We start from the raw sequence: 17,465 nt of genomic DNA on the forward strand, positions 1-17,465 counted from the left end.
ACTAAAAAAAATCTCTCTATGGTCTTAAGCAAAGTCTTTTTGGAAGAAGGATTTAAAAGAGGTCGAGCCGATCCATGTTTATACACAAAATGTACAGACGGAAAGTGGATGTATATTCTCTTATATGTGGACAATGTGATTATGGTTCATCAAGAGGAAACAGAAATTGCAAAGATGACGAAAATTCTGACTCAGCATTTTAAAAGAAAAGACCTTGGAAATGTGACATATCCAGGAATCCAGGTCCAAAGAGAAGAAGATGGAAGCTTTCTTCTAAACCAAAGTGCAAAAATCAACTTAATTCTGAATCAGTTTGGAATGTCAGAAGCCAAAGGTCTATCAACCCAAATCAGTTTGGAATGTCAGAAGCCAAAGGTCTATCAACCCAAATCAGTTTGGAATGTCAGAAGCCAAAGGTCTATCAACCCAATGGAACCATCCTACTTAAAGATGTAAGGAGAAGATGATCTGACCCTAACAATGAGAAATACAGACAGGCAGTGGGAGCGCTTCTATACATAGTAACTATGACTCGACCAGATAATTCGAATTCTCTGCTTATATGTGGAAAAAAACGCACCAAAAAGACTGGAATGCCGTTAAGAAACTTCTTCATTTTTGAAAGAGACTCAAGACATAAATTTAAGGATATCTGAAACAGGAGATCTAAAACTCACAAGGAGGTTTTCTCAAACATGTTCACCTGTCATGGCGGCATGAGCATCCGTGGATTCTACAGATTCAGACATTCCTCCTTGTGACTCTATACATAGCTATGATCAGTACAGAGTGACCGAGCGTTGACTTTTAGAGCTGCAGCTCCTAGGCAGGTTAGAAGGAGTTAAACCTTTGCTGGTGGTCGCATGGTGCAGGAGAAACAGTGAGGTCTCCTCTTTCTCTTTTTAAGCTGGCTCTGCTGTTCAGGTGATACCAGCAATAGTTCTCTATCCTGGTTTGAGGACTTGGACGCATCCTTGTTATTAGTGGTTGTTTCTAAAGTTGTTATGAGCGGTGTTTGGTTAACATTTTACTTTTCCCCTAAGTGTCTTTATATTTATATATTTCCCTGAGAGATTGTTGTGTGATTGAGCTTCCGTTTTGCCCTGTCTGTCTTATTTTGTATTTCCCCATACACTGCACAGACTAGTACTACTTAAAAGCATAGGAAGGAACAAGGCCCAGGCATCTCCACCTTCAGGGGTAATCCTGGGACAGGAATAGCCAGTAACCCCTAGACTGACGGTAAATATAGGTGCACATCTGCTATCCCACAGTCACACCCTGACAATATGTGGATGCAGACTGGGCTGGTGACTTAAGTGATCGTAAATCAACAAGCGGCTATTTGTTCAAGCTTGGAAAACATTCAATTTATTGGTCTAGCAGAAAACAGGAGTCAGTAATCTTGTCATCTACAGAAGCAGCGTATGTGTCTACAGCCCATGGCTGGACAGTACAAAGATTAATCCGCTGCCAACACATGCTGGGGCAGTACTATATTATTTATGTTTCTGAAAAACACAAGAACACAGTAAAAAAAAATGTATAAAAATACTCTGTTGTAAAAGAGTAACAGTAAACAGCAAGTGCTAGTAAAAAAAAACCTTTTTACTAGCACTTGCTGTTTACTGTTACTTTTTTACAACAGAGTATTTTTATACGTTTTGTTTTACTGCGTTCTTGTCTTTTTCAGTCTTTTGGTGGTGTGAACACTGTCCTACAGACTTGTTCACCATGTGCATGGCCCATGTGTCTGTATGATTTATGTTTCTGTACATAGATCTCGTTATTTTACAAATTTTTACTAATTTTTGTGGGAATTTAGAGCCTTGACGTCATATTTTGTATTAGTTATTTTCATTATGTTTTGCTCAGAGACATGTTATTATCTCTGTTGTGTTGCACTGACCTCCGGCAGAGTCTGGTTGTCATTCTGTAACAGGAGAACTTTTATCTCTTCTTTATTCAGTCCACAAATTTCTTTGTTTTTCAAAATCGACCGGTTATGATCTGTAGTAATATCATGAGAAAACTTGCAGTGTTTTCTGAAACATAAGAAATATGTGATACTTTCTACTAAGATGTTGTGTCTAATCCTTTGGTATATCATATAGTTGCACTCTCGGTGAGAACTCATAATAATAAATATGTATGTACAATTATATGTATATGTCAAGGATTGCTCAATCCAGCCACTGATGTTCTGTAATATCCCAACACTTGCCACCAATTTCTCAGGGACGTCAGCAACGACATCTGGGAGATCACACAATATCCCACCGCTGCCGTCGCTTTGTCACGATCGTCAGCGACGACACCGGGGAGATCACACAATATCCCACCGCTGCCGTCACTCTGTCAGGATTGAGCAGGGATTCGCGCACCCACGATCCCGATTACTCACTACGTAGCTATCGGCAAGCGAGCAGAAAGCGTATGGCGTGTACGTCTCCGGATTCCAACACATGGAATATGTGTATACTCCCCCGTACGGTTACTGCCAGATTCACGATAGCCCAATTATTATTAGTCAGGGTTTTCCCAGGAATGAGTGTCACGGGTGTGTCGCCACGAAGATCGTCACGATTACACAGCCTGACTTCTCGCAGCTGACTTTTTGGTGCTTTGTGTTTTTCGGCAGTGAGGGAGTTAATTCTCTCTCTCTCTGTGCTAGACGAGGTCCAGCCTCGCCCAGCTGCAATCAATGCTGCTGTAGTGGGACTCCTTCAAATGCCTGCTGGTCTGTTAGGGAAGTGTCGGTGAAAGCATTTCATGCAGACTAACAGAGCGGATCGTGGTATTTGGAGTTTCAGAGATAAGTGTATTTGGAGTGTTTTTTCCCTTCCTCGCTTTATCATTTATCTCCTTTCCCGTTGGTGTTCCCTCTGTTGTAGTTGTGTAGTTTTTGTATGCAAGGTGGTTTTGGTTTTTCCCTTGTACTGTCTCGTTCGTCTAAGTACTGTGTGTGGGCATATTATTACTTGTCCCCTTTTGTTGTGATCGGGGTCCTTCTCAGGACTAGATTACTTAGGTGCAGGGATCCTCAGGAGGTAGGGGTTACGCTGGCGGCCTGGACCTCTGTACCTTTAACAGTACCTCCAGGTTGAGGGATTAGTCAGGGCCCCAGCTTAGGGTCAGCTTAGGCCCCCTACCTCCAGTATACAGAGACAGCGTGACATTTTCACCGACCACTTAGATTTTCTCCAGCTACCATGGATCCAGTAGCCGGTCTAGCTCGGCAGTTGCAGAGTTTGTCCATGGAGCTGGCGGACGTTAGGTCCAAGGTTTTGTATCCTCAGGAGCAAGCCGGACCAGAACCTAAAGTAGCTCTCCCTGACAGGTTCACTGGGGGGCGGGACAAGTTTTTTGTTTTCCGGGAGGCATGCAAGTTGTACTTTCGGCTGCGGCCTCGGTCATCGGGGAGTGAAGAACAAAGGGTGGGAATTGTCATCTCGCTCCTACAAGGGGACCCACAATCTTGGGCGTTCTCTCTTCCCCCGGGCTCCCCGGCTCTCCAGTCAGTGGATAGGTTTTTCGCTGCTCTGGGACTCGTATATGATGACCCAGATCGGATCTCCCTTGCTGAGTCTAAGTTACGTAGGATCCAGCAGGGAGATCGTCCGGCGGAGGAATTCTGTTCGGAGTTCCGTAGGTGGGCCACGGACACCCAGTGGAATGACCCGGCTCTTAGGAGCCAGTTTTGTCAAGGTTTATCCGACAAATTACAGGATGTGTTGGCACAGTATGACTCTCCCGCGTCACTGGAAGCCGCTATGGCCCTTGCTATTCGCGTTGACAGACGGCTTCGGGAGAGGTGCGGGATAACTCTACCCCCTGTGATGACTCCACCTCCTACAAGGTCCCCTCATATGGTTGTTCCCCTGGTCAGTCCAGAGGAGCCTATGCAATTAGGAGGGACATCATTTCGGGGGAGGGGACCGGTGGTGCGCCATAAGACAGGAAGGTGTTTCTTCTGCGGGAGAAAGGGACATTTTATTGGGGGGTGTCCATCCCGTCCCTTGCAGAGTGAAGAGTCATCGGAAAACTGTTGATCCCAGGTTGTGTGGTGGACGGCAATCTGGGAGTAGGTATTTCGTCCCTAGGTTCGTCTCAGTTTCTCGTACCGGCGGAGGTGGTGGTGGGTACGAGAACTGAGAGAATATCTGTTCTTCTGGATAGTGGGGCCGGGGCTAATCTGCTTGATGCTCGGTTTGCCCGGGTTCAAGGTATGCGATTGAGTGAGTTGGCTAAACCCATCCCCATATTCTCGATCGATGCCAGGCCTCTCGGTCAGGGAAGTTTTTTGCAAGCTGTGCATGACGTAAAACTTCAAGTGGGGGCGATACATAAAGAACTGTTGTCTTGCTACGTGTTGGAGGGTCTTCCCACTCCTATAGTGTTGGGCCTTCCTTGGTTAACTAAGCATAACCCGGTTATTAATTGGCAAACCAGAGAGATAAGCCAATGGAGTAAATTCTGTAATAAAAACTGCATGAACATGGTCATCGGTGCGGTTACTCCTTGGGTCTTACCTCCATTTCTGGCGGACTTTGAGGATGTATTCTCGGAGAAAGGGTGTCAGGAACTACCTCCTCATCGCGAGTATGACTGTTCTGTAAAACTGCTCCCTGAGGCCAAGTTACCTAAAGCTAGGTTGTATAACCTTTCTGGTCCTGAGAGGCAGGCCATGAAGGATTATATTTCAGAAAGTCTGGCTAAGGGGCATATTAGACCTTCATCTTCACCGGTGGCTGCGGGGTTCTTCTTTGTTAAGAAGAAAGATGGAGGCCTACGCCCTTGCCTGGATTTCCGTGAACTTAATCGGATTACGGTCCGAGATCCGTATCCGCTCCCACTTATTCCCGATCTCTTTAATCAGATCGTGGGCGCCAAATGGTTCTCTAAGTTGGATCTCAGGGGGGCGTACAATCTGATTAGGATGAAGGAGGGGGATGAGTGGAAGATGGCGTTTAACACTCCGGAGGGGCATTATGAGAACCTTGTCATGCCATTCGGTCTGACTAATGCCCCGGCGGTGTCCCAACACTTTGTTAATGACATTTTTCGCCGCCTGGTGGGACAGTTTGTTGTCATATATCTGGATGATATCTTAATTTACTCGCCGGATCTGGTGTCTCATCAGGAGCACGTTAGGCAGGTGTTACAGATCTTACGGGATAATAAACTGTATGCCAAATGAGAAAAGTGTGTGTTCGCCGTACAGGAACTCCAGTTTTTAGGCTTCCTGGTTTCAGCGTCCGGTTTTCGTATGGACCCTGGGAAAGTGCGGGCAGTTCTTGAGTGGGATCGGCCAGAGAATCTTAAGGCACTACAACGTTTCCTGGGGTTTGCTAATTATTACCGGAAGTTCATTCGTAATTTCTCGTCCATGGTTAAGCCTCTCACAGACATGACTAAAAAGGGGACGGATTTTTCTAGGTGGTCTGACAAGGCTTGTCAAGCATTCTCCTCCTTGAAAAAATGTTTTGCCTCGACACCCATACTCATTCAACCTGATGCGTCACAGCCATTCATTGTAGAGGTAGACGCTTCCGAGGTAGGGGTGGGAGCAGTATTGTCACAAGGTTCGTCCCCTGGTAAGTGGCATCCGTGCGCCTTTTCTCTAAAAAATTGTCGTCCGCTGAGAGGAATTACGATGTCGGCAATAGGGAACTCTTGGCCATTAAGTTAGCTTTTGAGGAGTGGCGCCATTTTTTGGAGGGGGCAGTCCATCCGGTCACCGTCATCACCGATCACAAGAACCTGCTATATCTGGAGTCCGCGAAACGTCTGAATCCCAGACAAGCTAGGTGGTCATTGTTTTTTACCAGGTTTAATTTTGTCGTTACATATCGTCCTGGGTCAAAAAATGTAAAGGCGGATGCCTTATCTCGTAGTTTCCCTGGGGCCGGGAATACGGACGACCCGATTCCTATCCTTCAGGAGGGGGTGGTGGTTTCGGCAGTATGCTCTGAGCTGGAGGAGGAGGTATTGGAGGCTCAGGGGGACGCCCCTGTTGGACCTCCGGGGAGACTGTTTGTTCCAGATCAGTTGCGACAAAAGGTGATCGAGGCACACCATAACTCAGTTTTCGCAGGACACCCGGGGAGTAGAGCAACTGTGGATCTCCTCTCGCGTCGGTTTTGGTGGCCTAACTTACATAAGGAGGTGGTAACTTTTGTCGCGTCCTGTGGGGTTTGTGCGCGCTCTAAGACCTCACATACCCGTCCGTCTGGGGCCCTCTTACCTTTGAAGATCCCGGAGCGTCCTTGGACTCATCTGTCTATGGACTTTATTACGGACCTCCCTCCGTCTTCGGGTAAAACGGTCATACTCGTTGTAGTGGACAGGTTCAGCAAGATGGCACATTTTATCGCTCTTCCGGCTCTCCCTAATGCTAAAACTCTTGCGCAGGTGTTCACTGGGGAGATTGTGAGGCTTCACGGGGTACCCTCCGAGGTGGTGTCTGATCGGGGGTCTCAGTTTGTGTCCAAGTTCTGGAAGGCGTTTTGTGTACGGCGGGGGATGCATTTGTCGTTCTCATCGGCTTTTCATCCTCAGACCAATGGTCAGACGGAACGTATGAACCAGAGCTTGGAGACATATCTCCGGTGTTTTGTGTCAGAGAACCAGGAGGACTGGGCTTCTTTCTTACCTCTGGCAGAGTTTGCTATTAATAATAGGCGGAGCGAGTCCACTGGTAAGTCCCCGTTTTTTGGGGCATATGGTTTTCACCCCCAGTTTTGTACTTTCAGTAGGGGGGACTCTTCGGGGGTTCCTGAGGAGGAACGATTTTCCTCATCACTCGCTTCAGTATGGAGAGGGGTGCTGAAGAATCTGAATACTATGGGGAACCGATACAAACGTATGGCTGATAGGAGGAGAGTGTCTGGTCCGGACCTAAGTGTGAACGATCGGGTATGGTTGTCTACCAGGAATATAAAACTTAAGGTTCCCTCCTGGAAACTGGGTCCCAGGTTCATCGGGCCGTACAGAATCAGTTCTATTATTAATCCGGTGGCATTCCGTCTTGACCTCCCCCCTACGTTTAAAATTCACAACGTGTTCCACAGATCGTTGCTTAGGAGGTATGTGGCGCCGGTGGTACCGTCACCTTTACCTCCCCCTCCAGTGGTGGTCAAGGGTAACTTGGAGTTCCAGGTATCGAGGGTCATCGATTCACGCTTTAATCGCCGGTCCCTTCAGTACCTGGTTCATTGGAAAGGGTATGGTCCTGAGGAGAGGATGTGGGTTCCTGCGTCGGATATTAACGCAGACCGATTAGTTCGGGCCTTCCACACGACTCACCCGGATAAACCTGGCCCTGAGGGTCCGGAGGCCCCTCGTAGAAGGGGGGGTACTGTCACGGGTGTGTCGCCACGAAGATCGTCACGATTACACAGCCTGACTTCTCGCAGCTGACTTTTTGGTGCTTTGTGTTTTTCGGCAGTGAGGGAGTTAATTCTCTCTCTCTCTGTGCTAGACGATGTCCTGCCTCGCCCAGCTGCAATCAATGCTGCTGTAGTGAGACTCCTTCAAATTCCTGCTGGTCTGTTAGGGAAGTGTCGGTGAAAGCATTTCATGCAGACTAACAGAGCGGATCGTGGTATTTGGAGTTTCAGAGATAAGTGTATTTGGAGTGTTTTTTCCCTTCCTCGCTTTATCATTTATCTCCTTTCCCGTTGGTGTTCCCTCTGTTGTAGTTGTGTAGTTTTTGTATGCAAGGTGGTTTTGGTTTTTCCCTTGTACTGTCTCATTCGTCTAAGTACTGTGTGTGGGCATATTATTACTTGTCCCCTTTTGTTGTGATCGGGGTCCTTCTCAGGACTAGATTACTTAGGTGCAGGGATCCTCAGGAGGTAGGGGTTACGCTGGCGGCCTGGACCTCTGTACCTTTAACAGCACCTCCAGGTTGAGGGATTAGTCAGGGCCCCAGCTTAGGGTCAGCTTAGGCCCCCTACCTCCAGTATACAGAGACAGCGTGACAATGAGTTCCTCTGGTAACACAAACTCAGGGCGGATGAGGGTACGTTCTGCTCCAGTGTCCTTAAGGCCAACAGTAACGGTGTTGCCCACTGTAACCGGTTGCAAGTTCTCACGGGCCCTGCCAACCTTCCCACCCACAAAAAGAATGGTTGCAGTAGGCCCTGGGGCCTCAGGTGTGGGATTCATCTTCTGCCTCTCCGGGCAGACAAGGCTGACGTGACCCGTTTGGTGACAAATATAACATTTATGGGAGTCAAATGCAGACCTGGTGCTGGTAGATGGGGCAGAACCCGCTGAGGGCCGGCTGGCGGCGACTGACTTCTGCACCTCTGTTGTGCGGTTGGCCTCATAGGCATCTGCGATCTGGGCTGCATTGGCGGCCTCCTTTGGCTCCCGGTCAAGCACAAACTGTCGCACTTCCACTGGGAAAAGGCAAAGAAACTGGTCCTTCACCATCAGATCCTTCAAGTCTTCGAAGGTGGTGACTGACAGTCCTTGGACCCACTGCTCAAAGTTGGTCCTGAGCCCATCTACAACGTCCCTGTAGCTGTCATGTGGTCCACGCTGGAGGGCTCGGAACTTTTTCCGGTAAACCTCCGGAGTCAGCTGGTACTTTTTTATCAAGGCCTGCATGATGGCCTCATAGTCTCCATCTTGGTCTCGAGGGAGAGAATCAAAAACCTCCAGAGCTTTTCCTCTGAGCCCTGGAGTTAAGTACCTGGCCCACCGGGCTTCAGGCAGCTGGTACTGTCTGCAGGCTGTTTCAAATCCCCACAGAAATATGTCCAAGTCTCAGTCTTTCTCCATTACAGGAAAATGCTCAGGACGGGGTTTAAAGCAATTGGCACTGTTGGACTCACGGGTCTGTGTGGAGGATGGCTCCTTCTGAGTCCGGGCTAGCTCCAGTTGGTACCACTGCTCATCTTGCCACTTTCGCTAAGCTACCTCTCGGTCAGCTTGGGCCTGTCGCTCAGCTCTCTCAGCTTGGGCCTGTCGCTCGACTCTCTCAGCCTCTCGTTATTTCATGATCATGTAACGAGGTGGGCGAGTCTACTGAGCAACCTTCAGCGAGCACCCTGGCACCTTGCACATGAATAATCGGATAGAGTCAGTGCTTTTAAATAAAACCAACTTTACTGACAGATTGCAGTGTACAGGTAGGTGCATCAGATATTCTCAAGCCCAGGTCTTATGGAGGGACAATAAGCCGTTTCTCTACCTTCCGACTCAGTTTATCACAACAGGCAGACTTTCACCTTCAGCACACCCTCTGTCCTGGTTGCCGCTTGTCCTAATGAAGCCGTGCTACTCGGATAAGGCTCCTATCAATTTTCCACAGTCCCTGTTCTCTCTTGCTGTGCTACTCGGATATAGATATACAGTATAGACCAAAAGTTTGGACACACCTTCTCATTTAAAGATTTTTCTGTATTTTCATGACTATGAAAATTGTACATTCACACTGAAGGCATCAAAACTATGAATTATCACATGTGGAATTATATACTTAACAAAAAAGTGTGAAACAACTGAAAATATGTCTTATATTCTAGGTTCTTCAGAGTAGCCACCTTTTTCTTTGATGACGGCTTTGCCCACTCTTGGCATTCTCTTGATGAGCTTCAAGAGGTAGTCACCCGAAATGGTCTTCCAACAATCTTGAAGGAGTTCCCAGAGATGCTTAGCACTTGTTGGCCCTTTTGCCTTCACTCTGCGTTCGAGCTCACCCCAAACCATCTCGATTGGGTTCAGGTCTGGTGACTGTGGAGGCCAGGTCATCTGGCGTAACCCCCCATCACTCTCCTTCTTGGTCAAATAGTCCTTACACAGCCTGGAGGTGTGTTTGGGGTCATTGTCCTGTTGAAAAATAAATGATGGTCCAACTAAATGCAAACCAGATGGAATAGCATGCCGCTGCAAGATGCTGTGGTAGCCATGCTGGTTCAGTATGCCTTCAATTTTGAATAAATCCCCAACAGTGTCACCAGCAAAGCACCCCCCACACCATCACACCTCCTCCTCCATGCTTCACGGTGGGAACCAGGCATGTAGAGTCCATCCGTTCACCTTTTCTGCGTCGCACAAAGACACGGTGGTTGGAACCAAAGATATCAAATTTGGACTCATCAGACCAAAGCACAGATTTCCACTGGTCTAATGTCCATTCCTTGTGTTCTTTAGCCCAAACAAGTCTCTTCAATTGTTGCCTGTCCTTAGCAGTGGTTTCCTAGCAGCTATTTTACCATGAAGGCCTGCTGCACAAAGTCTCCTCTTAACAGTTGTTGTAGAGATGTGTCTGCTGCTAGAACTCTGTGTGGCATTGACCTGGTCTCTAATCTGAGCTGCTGTTAACCTGCGATTTCTGAGGCTGGTGACTCGGATAAACTTATCCTCAGAAGTAGAGGTGACTCTTGGTCTTCCTTTCCTGGGGCGGTCCTCACGTGAGCCAGTTTCTTTGTAGTGCTTGATGGTTTTTGCAACTGCACTTGGAGACACTTTCAAAGTTTTCCCAATTTTTTGGACTGACTGACCTTCATTTCTTAAAGTAATGATGGCCACTCGTTTTTCTTTACTTAGCTGCTTTTTTCTTGCCATAATACAAATTCTAACAGTCTATTCAGTAGGACAATCAGCTGTGTATCCACCAGACTTCTGCACAACACAACTGATGGTCCCAACCCCATTTATAAGGCAAGAAATCCCACTTATTAAACCTGACAGGGCACACCTGTGAAGTGAAGACCATTTCCAGTGACTACCTCTTGAAGCTCATCAAGAGAACGCCAAGAGTGTGCAAAGCAATCATCAAAGCAAAAGGTGGCTACTTTGAAGAACCTAGAATATAAGACATATGTTCAGTTGTTTCACACTTTTTTGTTAACTATATAATTCCACATGTGTTCATTTAATGTACAATTTTCATAGTCATGAAAATACAGAAAAATCTTTAAATGAGGTGTGTCCAAACTTTTGGTCTGTACTGTATATATGTACATCCCTTTTCCACAGCCTCTGTTCGGTCCTCAGCTCCTGCTGAGGGCTGTCGGCACTCCCTCTCTCTCCTCCGCGCACCTTCTAACCCTGGCCTGGGTCTATGGCTGCCGGACTCTGCTTATTGCCTAGTTTCTGTCCTCGGATCCGCGCACCTTCTCATCCTGGCTCAGGTCTCTGGCTGCCGCTCTCTCTGGTACTCACATGGACCCCTGATGTCTCGTGTACTGGCCTCTTCTCTGAGTACATTTACACCATCACTGGTCCTTACTCATGGGCTTACGGCCCCACTGCTTCGACCTGTCCTTGGTCCTGACCTGTCACGAGCAGGTCCTCTCTCGTGGGCTTATGGCCCCCACTGCCTCGACTCCTTCTTTGCGGGGACACCCCCGTTTTCACACAAGCTCCCTTTCTCTGGAGCTCTTCTCTGACACCTTGTCCTGGGCATGGCCGCCCGGACACTCCCTTTGACTTCCTGTCTCCTGTCTCTAAGCTCAGTGCCTCTGCTCCTCCCTGCTACGCTCCTCCCCCAGCCAGCTCTGCCATGCTGCTTTAACTAGGAAACTAGCGCACTGTACAATACAGGGAGAACACATAAAAGCATCAACATTACATTAGACATTACACTCACACAGGGACAACTACTGCTGCACGTGGGAATAATAACAGGGAAAAGTCCTTCTTAAAGGGGTGGTGGCGTCCATCCCCCTTACAATCAGCTGCAGTAGTCTTTCACGATCGTCTGCAGCGAGCTCCTCCAAGGCCATCTGCAGGTGGGGGTCCACACTACCCTGGCTGTGGCTCTAGCTGGCCATCACAGGTGGGACCCCTGCAGCAGCGCCATCCGGGTCTTGGCTGGCCGCCCCATCATTAAGGCTCTGCTGTCGGACAGGCTCTGCAGCACCTTGCAACAGTTCAGCAATCATTTGGGCCTTGGTTTTGCCTGTGGGGTCAATCTGTCTCAGCTCACAGAAAACAGTGATAGCGTCCTCCTACTGCTGGTGATACTAGGACTCTCCACGTGCAGCCATTATTGCCAAACAAATGATAGGACAGAAAAAAAAGAGAAGGGAAGGGGATGCAACTGCTACACGTATCGTAATATTCCGGATAAAAATTTTTTTAAAACACTGAGTCTGATTTCTTAAAACTCTGCCCAGAATTCTCGCAAGAACCGTGCAAGTTTTCAGTGACAGGAATGATGGCTCAATCCAGCCACTGATGTTCTGTAATATCCCAACACTTGCCACCAATTTGTCAGGGACGTCAGCGACGACACCTGGGAGATCACTCAATATCCCACCGCTGCCGTCTCTTTGTCACGATCGTCAACAACGACAACGGGGAGATCACACAATATCCCACCGCTGCCGTCACTCTGTCAGGATTGAGCAGGGATTCGCGCACACACAATCCCAATTACTCACTACGTAGCTATCGGCAAGCGAGCAGAAAGCGTATGGCGTGTACGTCTCCAGATTCCAAAACATGGAATATGTGTATATGCCACCGTACGGTTACTGACGGCTTCACGATAGCCTAATTATTATTATTCGCTGCCAAATTTGAAATATAATACAGGTAGGATCGGATGCCTGCATTCTGGTAGCGTATATGGCTTCAGGGTGGGAACGATTACAGAACAAAAGAAACTGAACTATTAAATTTTATATTTAATCCAAAAGGGAGGCAGTGTTTAGGAAAAATATACAAAGATTTTACAAAAGGAGACAATACAATACATATGCAGTTACACAAAATAATAAAGATTAAAAAAGAACGTACTATAAGATCGCAGAGACAATTCAGTATAGTTGGAGGGGGGGGCGCCCCACTTTGATTTGACTGTTAGCGAACGTGATCCTTTGCTTATAGATTCTATACTCCCTGGCAATGAATACTGACCCCCTCTTCTGTGTCTTTTATGCCAGAGAGACCTGCCCACACACCCCCTGGGATGACATCACGTGTGCTGGGCTCCAGCCTTCATAATTTTATTAGAATCTCTAACTTCTCGGATAACTTATCACTGGTTGATCACAGAAGCTTGCAAGTGACGCCATTTTTTCCGTTATGAATTTACCTTTCATTAGAGACCACACATGGCGTAGCTGTGATCCGTTATTCTGGTACTTGTGCGCCACAGCTCCCCGGAGGGGCTTACAGCTATGGAAAAAGATGCATATTGTTCCTTAGCTGACCTTGCCAGTAAAAATATGGGTCCCATTATTATCGGTCGTATGGAACTTCAGATATTCTATATTTCGTGTCGGCGTCGAAAAGACTATAGATTTCTGTTGAAGTCTTTTGAAGTCCTGGGAATACAACCTTCTCACCTAGATGTAAATTATCGCAGGTCTGTGTCACTGGAAACAACACTCGCATGTTAATTGGGTCAGTAGCACCTTTTGTGCTAGCATTTGCTTACAAGTTACTTCTGCTGTGGGTTATATTGCATAGATGCCACTGGCCAAAGTGTCAGTTCTTCTCTTTTGACATAGGGGAGCGGGGATGAAGAGAGGTCTGGGAGGGATAAATTCTTAATATTTTTTAAATATTTTTCTGACAGTATATAACACACCTCCTGTCCTGTACATTACTCCCCGATCACCCACCTCCTGCCCTGTACATTACACCCTGGTCACCCACCTCCCGCCCTGTACATTACTCCCCGGTCACCAACCTCCCGCCCTGTACATTACTCCCCGGTCACCAACCTCCCGCCCGGTACATTTTTCCCCGGTCACCCACCTCCCATCCTGTACATTACTCCCCGGTCACCCACTTCCTGCCCTGTACATTACTCCCCAGTCACCCACCTCCCATCCTGTACATTACTCCCCGGTCACCCACCTCCCGCCCTGTACATTACTCCCGGTCACCCACCTCCCGTCCTGTACATTACTCCCCGATCACCCACCTCCTGCCCTGTACATTACACCCTGGTCACCCACCTCCCGCCCTGTACATTACTCCCCGGTCACCAACCTCCCGCCCTGTACATTACTCCCCGGTCACCAACCTCCCGCCCGGTACATTTTTCCCCGGTCACCCACCTCCCATCCTGTACATTACTCCCCGGTCACCCACTTCCTGCCCTGTACATTACTTCCCGGTCACCCACCTCCCATCCTGTACATTACTCCCCGGTCACCCACCTCTCGCCCTGTACATTACTCCCGGTCACCCACCTCCCGTCCTGTACATTACTCCCCGGTCACCCACCTCCCGTCCTGTACATTACTCCCCGGTCACCCACCTCCCGTCCTGTACATTACTCCCCGGTCACCCACCTCCCGCCCTGTACATTACTCCCCGGTCACCCACCTCCTGTCCTGTACATTACTCCCCGGTCACCCACCTCCTGTCCTGTACATTACTCCCCGGTCACCCACCTCCCATCCTGTACATTACTCCCCGGTCACCCACCTCCCGTCCTGTACATTACTCCCCGGTCACCCACCTCCCGTCCTGTACATTACTCCCCGGTCACCCACCTCCTGTCCTGTACATTACTCCCTGGTCACCCACCTCCTGTCCTGTACATTACTTCCCGGTCACCCACCTCCCATCCTGTACATTACTCCCCGGTCACCCACCTCCCGCCCTGTACATTACTCCCGGTCACCCACCTCCCGTCCTGTACATTACTCCGTCCTGTACATTACTCCCCAGTCACCCACCTCCCGTCCTGTACATTACTCCCCGGTCACCCACCTCCCGCCCTGTACATTACTCCCCGGTCACCCACCTCCTGTCCTGTACATTACTCCCCGGTCACCCACCTCCCATCCTGTACATTACTCCCCGGTCACCCACCTCCTGTCCTGTACATTACTCCCCGGTCACCCTCCTCCCGTCCTGTACATTACTTCCCGGTCACCCACCTCCCATCCTGTACATTACTCCCCGGTCACCCACCTCCCGCCCTGTACATTACTCCCCGGTCACCCACCTTCCGTCCTGTACATTACTCCCCGGTCACCCACCTCCCGTCCTGTACATTACTCCCCGGTCACCCACCTCTCGTCCTGTACATTACTCCCCGGTCACCCACCTCCCGTCCTGTACATTACTCCCCGGTCACCCACCTCCAGCCCTGTACATTACTCCCCGGTCACCAACCTCCTGCCCTGTACATTACTCCCCGGTCACCAACCTCCTGCCCTGTACATTACTCCCCGGTCACCCACCTCCAGTCCTGTACATTACTCCCCGGTCACCCACCTCCCGTCCTGTACATTACTCCCCGGTCACCCACCTCCAGCCCTGTACATTACTCCCCGGTCACGCACCTCCAGCACTTGTCCTGCAGGTAGTATCGGCACAGGTGCAGCTTGTCGCACTCCTCCTCTGTTTCACCCTTCAGATATTTGGAGCAGATTCTTACAGAGTTTCGGGCCAGAACAAGATCCCCAACCAGCGAAAACTTCTGGGGTTCATAAAGCAGAATTTGCTCAATCTCATCAGGGGGAAGTTCCAAGAATCCAGACAAATGATCCCTGGACAGCCGTCCCCCATGTGAGCAAAGCAGCTTGGTCAAAAATGCGGTGACTGTGGGGTCCGACATGGATCCGAGGGAATTTGTGAACCTGGAGACACTGCGCTGCCTCAAGGCTGAGAGCTGAATGATCTTCTGAAGAGGGAGGATCCTGCACAACTCTGGCGAGAAACGAAACTGGAAAACAAGACTCCAGCTGGAGAGTCCAAGTATCTGTTTACATACAGCGTGATACCAAACAAGCCGGACAGAAGTGGTACTGTGCAGTGTATATACAGGAGTGGAGAAGTGGTACTGTGCAGTGTATATATACAGGAGGAGTGGTACTGTGCAGTGTATATATACAGGAGGAGTGGTACTGTGCAGTGTATATATACAGGACAGGAGGAGTGGTGCTGTGCAGTGTATATATATAGGACAGGAGGAGTGGTACTGTGCAGTGTATATATACAGGACAGGAGGAGCGGTACTGTGCAGTGTATATATACAGGACAGGAGGAGCGGTACTGTGCAGTGTATATATACAGGAGGAGTGGTACTGTGCAGTGTATATATACAGGACAGGAGGAGTGGTACTGTGCAGTGTATATATACAGGACAGGAGGAGTGGTACTGTGCAGTGTATATATACAGGACAGGAGGAGTGGTACTGTGCAGTGTATATATACAGGACAGGAGGAGTGGCACTGTGCAGTATATATATACAGGACAGGAGGAGTGGTACTGTGCAGTGTATATATACAGGAGGAGTGGTACTGTGCAGTGTATATATACAGGAGGAGTGGTACTGTGCAGTGTATATATACAGGACAGGAGGAGTGGTACTGTGCAGTGTATATATACAGGACAGGAGGAGTGGTGCTGTGCAGTGTATATATACAGGACAGGAGGAGTGGTACTGTGCAGTGTATATATACAGGACAGGAGGAGTGGTACTGTGCAGTGTATATATACAGGACAGGAGGAGTGGTGCTGTGCAGTGTATATATACAGGACAGGAGAAGTGGTACTGTGCAGTGTATATATACAGGACAGGAGGAGTGGTACTGTGCAGTGTATATATACAGGACAGGAGGAGTGGTACTGTGCAGTGTATATATACAGGACAGGAGGAGTGGTACTGTTGGAACCCACCATGGACAATATCTATCGTACCTGTAATATGAATGACTGAACTCACAATTTGATCCACAAACCCTGTATAGCACTAAAGTTCATCAAAGGACGACATCAAAGAGATTGACCATGTGCTGTGGAGTCATAAAACCTGTGAGGCGGGAAGACATTGTGTGTCCGGTGGTGCGGTGCCTTTTGTTCTAGTGATAGAGTAAAGAGAGAGCACCTACATGGGAGACGGACATCTTGTCTGGCCTCTTCAAAGGTACATAACCCCTGTGGTGTTTGGATTACAAACCATTGTTCTTCAAGTTGACCTCTTATCTCCAACCAAAATCCAGTTGAACCTGTCCTCAGGCCACTTGATACAAAGACCTTTTGGCTATATACCAGACGCCATCAGCAGGAAGATGAAGACCACTGCAATTATGTATGACCTCTGATACTCTTACCCATTCTAAACCTAAGAGCGCCACCTTCAGAAGAGTGTCTGCATCAGCAGCCATGTGCATGTTTCTGGAGAACTTCAAAGACTGTGACCTGATTGGATGGTACCATTATTTGGAGGTGTTACAGGGATGGGCAATGTGTGGGCCATGTCTGACTGTGTAACTGATATAAAGGTAGCACATCAAACCAGTTAGGCATTAGTATTCTTATTATTCTTCTTCTGCTTCTTCCCTCTTCCCATCTTCTACCACCCTCTCCTTTTACCCTTTCCCTTACATTGTTCCCTCGTCCCTTAGTTAGGTTTCCCTTATGTATGTTATTGTAAATATCCTATTTGTAATAAATCCCCTTTTAAAGATCCAGTAGATCTTGTTAATTAATATTAACTGGCACCCCAAAACTCAGCAGATTCTACATAATG

At 48.4% G+C, this 17,465-nt stretch overlaps 1 protein-coding gene across 1 annotated transcript in view; it reads right to left on the minus strand.

Annotated features, from left to right (window-relative positions):
* The window catches only part of LOC141164853 (zinc finger CCCH-type antiviral protein 1-like), a 75,333-nt gene extending 59,696 nt beyond the window's left edge, over window positions 1-15,637 (minus strand). The window contains exons 1-2 of the mRNA XM_073650481.1: window positions 15,273-15,637; window positions 1,910-2,045 (exon numbers count right to left, since the gene is read on the minus strand). Coding sequence (XP_073506582.1) covers window positions 1,910-2,045; window positions 15,273-15,547 — 411 coding nt within the window. The 5' untranslated portion in view covers window positions 15,548-15,637. The remainder of the gene's footprint in view (window positions 1-1,909; window positions 2,046-15,272) is intronic.
* Window positions 15,638-17,465: the final 1,828 nt, after the last annotated feature.

Source organism: Phyllobates terribilis, unplaced genomic scaffold (genome assembly GCF_046119375.1).
Source record: "Phyllobates terribilis strain yellow unplaced genomic scaffold, ASM4611937v1 Scaffold_10__3_contigs__length_209671492, whole genome shotgun sequence".
Taxonomy (NCBI): domain Eukaryota; kingdom Metazoa; phylum Chordata; class Amphibia; order Anura; family Dendrobatidae; genus Phyllobates; species Phyllobates terribilis.